Source organism: Neopsephotus bourkii, unplaced genomic scaffold (assembly GCF_033783945.1).
Source record: "Neopsephotus bourkii isolate Nb327-2 ecotype Australia unplaced genomic scaffold, CSIRO-AGI_Nbou_v1 NB_1749, whole genome shotgun sequence".
Classification (NCBI taxonomy): domain Eukaryota; kingdom Metazoa; phylum Chordata; class Aves; order Psittaciformes; family Psittacidae; genus Neopsephotus; species Neopsephotus bourkii.
Window position 1 is genome coordinate 3,389,538 of NW_026902223.1, and position 12,587 is coordinate 3,402,124.

At 37.4% G+C, this 12,587-nt stretch overlaps 1 protein-coding gene across 6 annotated transcripts in view; it reads right to left on the reverse strand.

Annotated features, from left to right (window-relative positions):
- The window catches only part of HELZ (helicase with zinc finger), an 87,045-nt gene that overhangs the window by 56,245 nt on the left and 18,213 nt on the right, over positions 1-12,587 (reverse strand). For 4 of the 6 annotated variants that reach the window (XM_061377212.1, XM_061377210.1, XM_061377215.1 and 1 more), the window contains 7 exons: positions 11,873-11,909; positions 8,374-8,498; positions 5,879-5,935; positions 5,032-5,080; positions 4,534-4,609; positions 1,459-1,657; positions 264-371 (listed from right to left, as the gene is read on the reverse strand). In XM_061377212.1, coding sequence (XP_061233196.1) covers positions 264-371; positions 1,459-1,657; positions 4,534-4,609; positions 5,032-5,080; positions 5,879-5,935; positions 8,374-8,498; positions 11,873-11,909 — 651 coding nt within the window. The remainder of the gene's footprint in view (positions 1-263; positions 372-1,458; positions 1,658-4,533; positions 4,610-5,031; positions 5,081-5,878; positions 5,936-8,373; positions 8,499-11,872; positions 11,910-12,587) is intronic. The other 2 variants (XM_061377213.1, XM_061377214.1) reach the window with 1 other exon arrangement.

The window sequence follows — 12,587 nt, forward strand, 5'->3', positions numbered from 1 at the left end:
CAGGACTATAATCACATGCAATCAGATAAGAAGAGCTTATAAGAACTTCAGATTCTCAGAGCAGATAGGAGTCCTGCCTGCTTTCCAGAAACCTGGCCAGTCAATACATGATCAACAGAGTTGCTGGGAAGACAGAGAGAAGGGATGGTGCTAGGACGTTTCTCTGTTTTAAGAAGAATTAAGCAATTGGAATCTTAATAACAAAGTTTGTGGGTTGCATTCTAGTTATTACAGACTCATTTTCAAAAGATAAGTAGTCCTACCTTGCAAGTGAGAGCAAATGTCCATGTCTGATGTGACTTTTTGGTTGTGACAGTTACCGATAGCTCAGGATTATGTTCTACTCTCACTCCTTCTACACATTCACTAAGCTAGATTAAAACAAAAGAAAATAATGTCAAACTTCTACAGGTAGTATCAAAATAAAAATAAGTAGAGAAAGGTAGTAATTCTTAACAGGAAATGAAAAAAAAAATGGTTTCCTACCTATCTACTTGCAGGATTGATGCAAGTTCTGTAAAGTGACTTTCACATTAATGAAAATACGTGCTAATTCAGAGAGACAAGCAAGCTAAATCTGCTAGGTCATACTAGGTAAGTGAAGAATGTAACCATTCAAGGACAACTAACTGCAGGACTTGACTTTCAAAACCCAGCTTAATTGTAAACGTTTAAAGTAGAACAAGAAAGAAAGAAGGATCTAATAAAACAAGGCCCAAATACCCCATTTCCAGAAGACCCCAGATCTCATGACATCAATGAGACTACTAGAAACACCAGGAAACTAGAATGAGGCTTTCTACTCATTAATGAACTTTGCAGAAAGTCTACTCTTCCTGGATTTTAATCAACAATAGATGGCCTGAAAACTCCTTAGGGTCACTGGTGAGTAGAGCTGGTCGAATGCCACAAAAACTTCCTTTGGTATTCCAATTGGCTGCTAAGTCTGATCATATACATACCCCATACTCTGGTATACAAACTGCTTTAAACATTTTGGGGATTGGCTGCTCTACATACAAGTGCCTGCAGCTGCATGCAAAGAAAAGGAGCCATGCCCAAGCAAGAGTATTCTCCACTAAGCTTTGCCATTTATTGTTCCCAGTTTAGTAAATTCTGCCATCTAGTCAAGGAACAGGAACAATACCGTGAGACTTGGCTGACCCACCCTGCACTGGAAAGAGTAAATATGCAAAATTAATGAGCTGTGATTAACCTTCAAGCTGTAATTCACAAACTCTATTGAATTCCTGAAAAGAATGAGTACACTTGCAGATACCAGCTTAAGTCTCTGGTATCTCTGCAAAAAGACATAGGGCAGGATGGAAAGGGAAGCAAATTGGTTGGACACTTTCTTGGTAAGGAGACATTCAACCAGCTCTGATATTAAGCGCCAAAACAGGGCACATCTGTTAGCTTTAAATATGAGCCCATAGGGAAGCAGTGTATTTTCCTTACCACTTTCTCAGGAGATAATGAGTTCATCCATTTCTCAATCAAGGTTTCCATATAACTGCCCGAACACTGCTTGTTTTCCTTCTGCTGTTTTAATCTGATCAAGCGGGAAGCGTATCGTTTCTGCCATTCTGTTAGCTCTTCCTGGGAATGTGCTGAAGTACACTGTGCACCGTACCTGCAGATCCCTTGCTCTAAAAATCTACATAAAACAGCAAACACGATTATGTCTTAAAACTTTTTGGTCTCCAATTAAAAAAAACAAACAAAATGACCAAAATTATACTTTTCAAGCTTCGTTAAGTCTCTCTCGCAGAACTGAAGGCAGTTTAGTTCACATGAACTAATCTGGATATATATATATATGTAACCAGCATTTTGGAAGAGAGGCAGCAGCCTCTCGTGCACTGAAGCCTGGAAGAGTATATCAGATTTCTTTTAGATGTAGGGGACAGAAGTCTTCTTAAGAAATCTCCAGCTTCAAAGAGGAAAGAATCAAGGGCACAGCAATTAACACAATGAGATCATGGACTATCCCTGAAATGACTAGACCCTGTATTAGTATGAATAAAACACTGTTCATCAGGAGCAAAGGGAAGATACAACATGAGTTCCTCCAATAGTTACGTTATTAGCTGATAAATACTCATTCAGCAGTTTTTCCTAGAGCAATAGTGACATCACATGGTCCTTTCTACTAAATACACCTACACACACATCACCTCTCAAGGGAAAGGTTTAATCCTCTTCTTTCCAAAGGGTATATCAGACCAAAAGGATCTATTTTTTTCAGAGGTAAAGGATTTGTTCAAGTATTACATTTTTAATTTAATGGCATGTGCTAATGCATCATTCCAAGCACCTATACACATTTAAGCATTCCAGTTCCCAGGATTTATTGCAAGTCTGGGCAAATGCCTCTAACTTGGGAACTATTGTTCTAATTAAAATTATAAAACAGCAGTAGCTGCACCTTCAGCATTCTTCAAAACTGAACCACTTAAAAAATAGATGACAAAATGAAGAATAAAATGGGAGGGGTAAGTTCTGACAGTTCTAAGAAAGCAGTGGATATACAGAATAAACACCAGGCCAGGAGTCCGATTTGTTTGTTTTGCATAAGGAGACTATAAAGAATTAACTTAAGCATCACCTTTATTACAAATAAAGTCAGGCAGGATGGCCTCTGTCAGGATGTTAAGTTTATAGAAACTTGGTAGACATAGCTGTACTTAAATTTCATGTGGATATCTATGTATATAATTACACTAAGAATCTCTTCCTACAGTGATGAGTTACTATACAAAAAGAAAGGATGCACCAAGAACAGAAACATACAGCAAGTCAGGACGCTACATCATTGATGAAGACAGCAAAAGGGGACCAGTGAGTGAATAACCTTTCCATAGTAAATGCATTATGTAATGTAACGTGAATTAGAATGTGAACTTTGCGCTGTGCTGACAAAAACACCACCTGACTATGGCGTGAAAACCTTGCAGCAAAAGTACCTGGATATCTAGGCCACCCTTGTATCAGCAGTTATAATTTGGCATACACTCTTCCTTTAAGAACTGTTTAAGTATTTAAAGGCTTGCATGCCCAAATTGCTAGTAAAATAAGCATGATATATATCATGATGTCACTAAAGATGTTCTAAAGGTATACTCCTTATTCTGAATTTAAATGTTTTTCTTGGCAGTCATTTTCAGTATTTTTATTGTAAATTTTCCAATTCACCACTGCATTAGTATGCTAAAGTACAATTATGATTTTCATGGCCCAAAGTAAATAGAGCGCAAGCATAAAAAATTGTTGACCTGTTCTTATTATCAGGTTTAAAATCAAGTGGTTTTCCTTTTCATTATTTAACTGGAAAGCATATTACCTTAACATTTGTCATCATTATGCAAGTTTTCCACATTCTCATTGTTCACATTTTTAACAGGCACTATTTTTTCCTCATTTTTAGTTTCTTATTTAATACCTCCTGCAATTCCATAGCTTCATTATCTAGAATAAATATGATGTACTCCTACGGCTTTACAGCACACAGGGGGAAAACAAAGCATAGCTTCGAGAATTCTTATTCAGTATCTCTAACTGCCTCCTTATAAGGAACTAAAATCTTTAGTCTGTGGTCAGAATGATACTGTCCACATGGATTTGCTGAGGAAGGCACAACCTTCTCACTGCAAGGGTTAACAGTGTGCATAAAGCTAATTGCAGCTTCAGTGGAAAAACGTTTCAGTGCAAGGGCTGGAAATATGGTATAGATGTTACTCAACAGAAACATGGTATAGATGCTACTCAACAGACATTCACCAAGAACTAAACACTGTAAATATTTGCTTTTTCAAAATTGCTCAATATGCACCAGATATGATAAAAGCCAGGAAGAGATGCCAACACTTTAACATCTCTAGAAAATCATGCCAAAAAATAGCCCAAATTCAGCAATTCAGTTGTGTCATTTAAAAAGCAGGTCAGATTCCTGCTGATGTTTCTAAAATAACTTATTTGCATCAGTTATATATATTGCAGAATCAAGTGCATACTGATGGTTCCTCCCCATCTATATTAATACAGTTTTATTCAAATATTGACAATTAATAACACAAACTACAGGCAATATTGACTTGACAACTGAAAAAGACAAGAAGCAGAAACTCCAATAGAAGCCACTGGATTTTGAGCGAGGCAATTCTATGTATTTCAGCTTATGCAGAATGGAAATAATGAGATCTGGAGGAAAGTTCTACAGACACTTTTTTCATCTGGAGACATGCACATCTATCAAAAAGCCTACTTATTTTATCACAAATAAGAAAAGGGAAGGGAAGAAGACACGTGCTGACCTGTCACTAGAAAAATGGCCCTCAAACCACACTCTCCCGTTTTATAAACTGAAGCACTTCCAGATAAACTGATCCTTCAAAAAATATCTGTGAACACATCAACTCTTGTTCTAACAAGTACCTTCATTTTCCTGACCTCTTAATCATTCTGTCAGCAGCTAAATACCAGAAGAAACGTTAGGGTCCCTTGGAGAATGGTGATATAAAGCAATGACTTTACCTTTTACATAGCGTATATTCTTCACTGCTTGTGACTCCCCGGGGTGGAGGGCGAAAGTGCCAGCCATCCCGGGACCCTGCACAGGAGGCAAAACTTTGGTTACTTCTCTACTTGCCAGTGAGTCAGATAGTAACAGCCCAGGGAATTCTATCTCTAAACTCCAACGCAAAGTGTATTTGTCCACAAGGCAAAATTATCCACCAACAATTAAGTTTCAATCCTAACAAATTAATGTAGATTAAGGTCCAAAGGTTATGAAGGCAAGTTTCTAACAATGCGCAGAATAGAGCATGCTGTGATACAGCACTTCTAGCAATAAACAGAAACTTCTGCCTCCAAATTCAGTCAGTGATGAGGTAATTCTACCTCAACCCCGAGGGCTCACCATGATAGTCAAGCCCCCTTCTTGTTTTCTGACTACTATGCAGCGCTGAGTACTCAGCAGAATCCAAGTCTTCTCACTACAAAATAAAGGAGCTTTAGAACTGAGTTACATACCTTCTTCTAAATCTTCTACATGATATCCTGATGGTACTTTACCAGCTGCCTACAATTATATAAAAAAAAACCCAGAGTTATAAAGGAACACAGAAAAATATCATCAACAAGAACCACTCTGGCTTCTCTGCTGTCAAAGTGTGTTTCAGAACAACCAATACAAAAATATTATCAGAAGTCTGAAATCACTTTCAGTCAAAAACATAAATTTCATATTAACCTGATTGGATTGCAGCCACTGATAAAAGGAATTGTGACAGGAACACCAAGTGTAGTCATTGCTGTGTGAAAATCTGAGAGATTTTTACAAGTCTAAATTCCACCCTGTGATCATTTCAGTGGACTGCAGTGAAGCTTTTAAAAGGCCACAAGTCTGAACTGTATTAAGATGTCTTTCAGCTTTGAATCTACACTAAAAATAAAGCCCATATCAATGACAAAGCATTGGGGGGGCTGAGGGGAGAGGAAGTGGCAATTTAATCAGTAGAAATGACAGATTAACCCCTAATACAAAAAAAAGGTGACTGAGAGGGCATTGATACGTGTCATGTTTATTATTTCAGAATCATTTCCAACATAGAAAAATACAATAAATACATAAATAATGCAGATCTAAATGCTTTGAATTCTTTCTACTTTCTACTTCAAGAAAGTCAACAACATATTAGCAACTTCCTCTACTTTCTCACAGATCATGCAAGATTGTGATAGGTAGGTGGTAAAGTCCAACAGACCAGTGGAAACACTGATGTTTGAACCAGTATGTTCACAGTGAGCCTGCATCTCCTGGGGCTTTCAGCTCTGTCAGTACTGCTCATTATTTTTCCACTAATATGCTCATTATTACCTCTGTTTCAGCAAGAAGTGTTTTCAGTCGTGTCAGATCTTTAGTTACCATCCCGTTCTGGGGGGGAGAAAGAATATTAATACTTCAAACAAACCTTAACATGCATTAAACCACAGCAACTAAGTTCATTTCCCCCCCACACCACCACCACAGAGAAGGGCAAGAAGGAAAAATGTGTTTGACTTGGAAAGCACAATTATAAATGACCTACTACATAACACTGAGCAAACATGAGAGTGAAAAAGGGGATTCTACAATGGCCAAAACCAGCACTAGACTTACAGGAAGTATCAATACAGGTCCATGTAGGAGAGCAGAGTGTTCAGAACAACTTGGGAGAATAAAAAATTTCTCAGGAAGCTTAGCTGCCACTCAAGACAAGTATTAATAGCTACAGTATTTATTGATTGCTACCTTGCAGAGCAGTACTCTACATGCAGAGTAGCCATGGACAAGGTCTCAAGAGATCTGTGCTCTGTCACCAGGTTGAGCTGCTGGCCTGCTGGGTGACCTTAGGCAGGTCACTTCACCTTGCCATGCCCCACTTTCCAATCTGCAAAATGGGGACAGTGATACTGACTGTCTTCACAGAGCACTTTGTAAGCTACTACTGAAAAGCACTGTACATGAACTGTGTGCTACAGTTACTGAAACGCTTTGGCTCTAACGTAATATGTTAAAGTTTCACTGTAGTTGCAGTGATGGATCCCTTTCTTCTTAAGGACCCACTTTAGAAACTACTAGTTTCTACAGTTTCATAACTCTTTCTGCTCTGATGTAGACTACATGATTTTCAGAGTTTTCACTAAAAAGCAAGGATTAGCCGTGTAACTAAAAGTAACTGCATATTCATATTGCATGTGAAGCAAAATTCCTTCAAAACGGAATTTATCTGAAATATGTTGCTAAGTGTAATGACTTCACACACAAGTAAGCCAAAACTTTGATTAAAGGAAGGCAGACCTGTGGTTTTTATTTCAATCATCTCTTACAGAAACTTAATTAAGTGCTAGCACATTTGTTAGACTTCACATTTTGACTGTGCTACTGAGGAGTAGAAATTACTCTTTGCTGAAAACTTACAAACTCAACAATTCTCACACTTAGGCTTCTTTCAAACTGATTTTTCACTTCTTCAGCAGACGGCTGCAAATTCAGCTTAAACATATTAGAGGATAAAATGTTACCACGAATCACTCTCTTAAGTCACTGGGGAGGAAACTGGATGGATTCCAACCCTTCAATAAATTCATTTCAAAGCTGACTTTCATTTCTTCTCTCATACAATGGCACAAGTCAGTAAATCAGTTGCTGATTTTAATATTCCTACTGAAAACAACTGCGTCTTACAACCTAAAGCTTGTAAAAACCTCTCAAACTCTGCTTTGGGACAACACTCTGGAATTAAGAGACTGAGTAACTTTATTTGCACAAGAGCTCAAAACAAGGGCACTATACACTTCCTGTGATAGGGAGCTTCTGGCTATTTTACTGGGTTTTCCCTGCAGGCAAGTTTCTTTTGACCTCACCAGGAATTTTTCAATGAAGCATTTTTTCATTAGAAAACATGAGCTAGACAAAGTAAAAACCCTTTTCTTGATGTAAAAATAGCCAATGGCGGGGGGAAGGGAATTCAGGATACATACCAGACAGCCAAACAGAACTGCCTCTCAGAAACAACCTCCTGATTAAGTTAAACACCAAGGTATAAGAGACATGATCCAATTTCAAGGTAATAGGCTTTCCTACCACAGCTTCTGATGTCACTTAGACATTCCTCATGGTCTGACCAGAGGAATGCTCTTGTCTGTGCTATGACCACATTTCTGGATTTAGCATCACCAGGAGGTCATGGTGACAAACTGCATGCTATTTAATCTAGATTACAGAAATAAAAAGGACACTTATTCCTGTGAAAACTTACTGTCCCTAATTGTTCCCATAGGAGTAGTCACATATGAGTCACAACAGTTACTAACTGAACGGGGTTAAAAGCATCTTAAAAGGTTTTAACAGTTGAAGGGTGAGATAGAAGCTTTGAACTCAAACCTTTATCTTCCTCTGGAAATACACAGGTTTGGGGTATGTTTCTGAAAGGCTTTTCATGCTCTCTTACAACTTATCATGTGCTAGTTATTTAAAAGTCCTATCAATCATTTTTCTGCTTAAAACCATATGATGTTAGGTGCAACTTTAACAAAGTAAGCAAAAGTTTGAGACTTACATTATTTTAGTCAATCCCATAAATATGAAAATTCTTTTGTATTCCCTGAGGATTCAGGCCAGCAACCAAGAATCAACACCTCTGAAACACTGCTAATGCAACAACCGAGGTATCCTGCTGAAATATGTGTGCCCATATACTTAATCTTTGGGGTTTTCATACAATTCATTTTAGTTGCAGCCTTACAGAAGTTCATTATTACACACATTTTTTAAAAAAGGAAATACAAAACTGCTTTTTAAATTATATAGATTGCAACAAACCCACTTACCAGTGATTCACCCATCAGTGATTTGGAAAGAACATTAGACACAATTTGCAGCTTCCCTTTAAGATGCATGCAGCAGAGCACTGCACGGAAAGATCCATCTCCCTTGGCCAGCCCCTCTCCCAGCACTGCAACACAAATCAGCAGCTATTAGCTTCATCACAGTATACATTTAATTAAACTACATACAATTTTCCTTCATCTTTAACATGAAAATAAAGTCTGAAACTTGGGTTGACCTATGGCTTCTTGGGAAGACATGTCTTGGATTAAAGTAAGTATTACTTGTTCTTGTCTAATATTAACTTGAAACTTGTCTCCCACTATCTAAGAAAAGCTGTACAAGCTGTACATGAGCTCAAAAAAGGCTGTCATGTTTACATGCTAAAATAGACAAAAATTAAATATGGGAAGGTTAAATTCAAATATCTGACACAGACACAAAGAACCTCCTCTTCACAGAAAGGGTAAAAAATAAATCGCAACCAACAACCTCTCAGTAACACAAACATGCTCAGGAAGATCCATTCATGCTCACAAGAAAACATGCCCTGTCGTTTCCAAATATAGCTAACCTCCTCGTGGTCAATTCCTGCGACTTTAAAAGGGCTTTTATTCATTTACACTGTAAAGTGCAGGATATAGGAACGATTGTTTGAGTCCAGAAATTTACAGGCTCTGTGTAACAGAAAACTTTCCTAATGCTTTCTAGCACTGGATCAGATAGCTGCCAAACAGACACTTTCATTGACACTTCCAACAGTGAAAGGATTTATTTCACAATATAGACGTGCTTCAGACAAGCAGGAATAACACTTAACCATATGTATTACCTGTCCAGAAAATGAAATGCCAGAGTGACTAAAAAGCTAGTAAGCTAAGCATGTGAGTTGAAAAGAAGGCTGGACAGTTGTTTAAAATTACAGAATTATAACATATATTACTGTTATTGCAGGCAACATCAATGTCTGTGTTTATACCACTATTCATGCAGATGCAAACAGCTCCTGTCAATGCTAACAGGAATTTTACATTCACCATAACTTCAGGATTACATTTGAGAATAATAAATCAAAACTCCTCACTCAGCAGCCGCTTGCACCATTAACACAAAGTGCAAGAAAAACCAGTCCCACAAAACAGTTACATAAAAACAACTCAGCATCTCTTCAGAATGACATGGTAACTAAATCCTGTCTCTAAAGTTCCTCAAAGATCAGTCTGAATTCACCACTCTGACGATACTGACCACGTTTCCAGAAATAGAGCTTACTTCCCAAATCAGAAGGAGCTGTGCCAGAAATAGCTTTAACATGTCTGACAGTTTGCTATTTTAACCTCGAAGACTGGATGTCCAATTACGATCTTTCATATCATTAACTGCACAGGATCACCAAGCTAAAACATAATAAAAACCTCACACAACACCATCAGCCAGTATCTTTTGGTAAAGATTTGTGTTATAATTTAATAGATTACAAAGTACCATCATTCCTTGTAACGCTACAAGCAGCACACTGTAAAGAACTTTCATTTCTCCAGTTATTTCAAATCTACTTATCATGCAGGTTAAAATAAAACACTGTCATAGGTATGCAACATGTCAAGTCTTGTAAAAAGACAGAACAGCAGCTTGAATAAAACTGTCTATCTAAGAAAAAAAAGAGTATCAAGGAAGTGTGAGTATCAAGTAGTCCATGCTAAGGTTGTTTTTAACCAAGGATATTTCAAACATGAAACTAAAACTAAGACCCTCCAGGATCACAAATGCAGATACTCTGAACTGTCAGATGCTGGGCTACAATTGCTAACAGCACATCCTACGGAACCCCAACCAACTAGTTCATTCATATTGTCATAAAAATACAACGTGTGTTTATACAAAAATACACACACAAACCATTTTCATACACATACATAAATAAGACATTAATAAGCTGAAAAATGTCCTCTGGTTTGGATCTGGAAAAAATATTTGCAGAACATGCTGGCATGAATTAAAGAAATTAACATTAAAGCGGATGATATTCCTTTGTTACCTGCTATATTTGAAAGTTCTTTACTTAATGGGAAAAAAAAAGCAGACATCAGTGCTGCTCTTCCACCCACTTCTATGCCCATCCAGCGAGAGAAGAAAAATAGTTAACATGACAGTTTCTTTGATATCCTGATAACTGACACATATGCCAAGAAAAAGTTTCACAGATGGATGTCACCGATCTATCCCTATGACAAACCCATCAGACCTCATCAATGAGAATCCTATTCATTAAACAGAATCCTCCCTCCTACCTCCTTTCACCTTCATTCATCTTTCCATGTGTGTGTCTCACTTTGATTTGCCATCGCGAAAGACAACTGTGAGGTTAGTCAGAATATTACACCCTTGGCAGAGATCAGCAGTTAAAAGCAGCAGCTTAAAATACAAAAACCTCCGGACTATTTTAAGCATGATACTGATTAAGTGACATTCAGCCTTTTTAAATCTGTTGAACTTTAATTCCACACCTACAGAAGCAAGAAGCAAGTTTACTTTTCTTAGTTATATTTTGTGGGCCTTCACAAGCAGCTTCAGAGCCACACAAATTCCCCAGACTTGAGCGTCAATGAAGACAAATGTATTTAAAACAACCAAGCAAGCCACAAAAAAAAACAACCCCACACAACAAAACCCACACAAAACCAGAAAGAACAATTGAAAGATCATCACTGCTAGCACAGGAATGGCAGAACAGTGTATCAGTCTATGTAACAAAGATGTGGTTACTCTTTAAAATTCAAGGGTAGTTAAGGAACTAACAACTGAAAGGTGAGATCTACCCACCTTCTCTTTACCAATCCAACTGATAAGCTGGGTTCCAACGCTTACCAAACTCTGCAGAGAGTTCTCAGTGAGTTTTGAGTCACTTGCATTATACATGGATAACAGAACATTAGGCAGGATGGTTAATTCCTTTAAAAATACCCTGACTGCACAAAGCAGTGAAATATGAAAGGCTCAACTTCAATGTGCCATATGCACATTCAGAAGCTTTAACAAATACAAATCAATGCAAGTACATCATCTTGATTTTCTCTGAATCAAGTCCCAAAATGCAAACCAAAATATCAACCATGTCGCCAGGAAGAAAGACGGAACCATCATCTGTCTTTAACTTTACATGAATCCTAACACTCTTCGTTCATCCTACTAAGTTACCTAATATATAATAGTATACTAAGTTATCTATTAGCCAAACACACCACTGTGCCAAAGACATGCATTTGAGTTCTGGTACTTCAATATGAGTTAGAAAATAGTGAGAACTCTCTAAAAAAGAAGAAAAAAAAAAAAGGAGGAAAAAAAAAGTAGAAAAAGTCTTAGAAAGCAGACACATAATTTTAACTAGGAAAAAAAGAATCACTGTTAGCAAACTAACAAATCTGGGCATCAGTTTTCAAAATGCAGACAACTGAGTGCAATTTATAACACTATGTAATGAAAAAAAAGAAATAAGCATACCATGCCTACAGTCTTCATCTGCTTGCCCATACTTTTTCTGAAAGGTAAAACATGACAAGTTTAAAGATGGCATCATTCCAGTTAGCACAAACAACGACATGCTTGAATTACAAGTGTCTTAAAGCGTTTTAGAATCCATTACCTCATCTTTTCCTGGGTGCAACATGTAAAGAACAGCAGTCACATGTCAAATGTAATATAATTAATTCTTAGAATGCTGACTTTTTCTGTTTCTCAGCAAATGGACATGTTAAGAGAGGAACACAAGTAGGCAAAGTATATAGAATCATAGCATACTTAGGGTTGGAAAGGACCTTAATATCATCTAGTGCCAACCCCCCATGTTTTATACGTGTTTGTAGGTGGCTAACAACACCTAGGAAAACTGAACTTTCTTTTCTGGCCGCTGCAATCAATTCTTCTTTTAAACTTGCACCAACATGATGCTGCTGAAAACTGTAGGTGTTTTATTTTACTGTCCTATCAGTGGTGCTTTTAAATAATTGTTTCATTTAGTAAAACAAGGGAAAAAAACACTGAATTATTCTTTTTAGGCCTTCAAATACCTGTAGAAACTCAAGTCTTTAAGAGGAAAGTTTTAATTACAAGTACCTTTCTAAAGCCCCTGAAGACTTACTGCAATAATGTCACTATGACGAACATCCAGATGGGTGCCTACAGGATCTTCCAAGGCATCAAGTTCAGAAATGTCTTA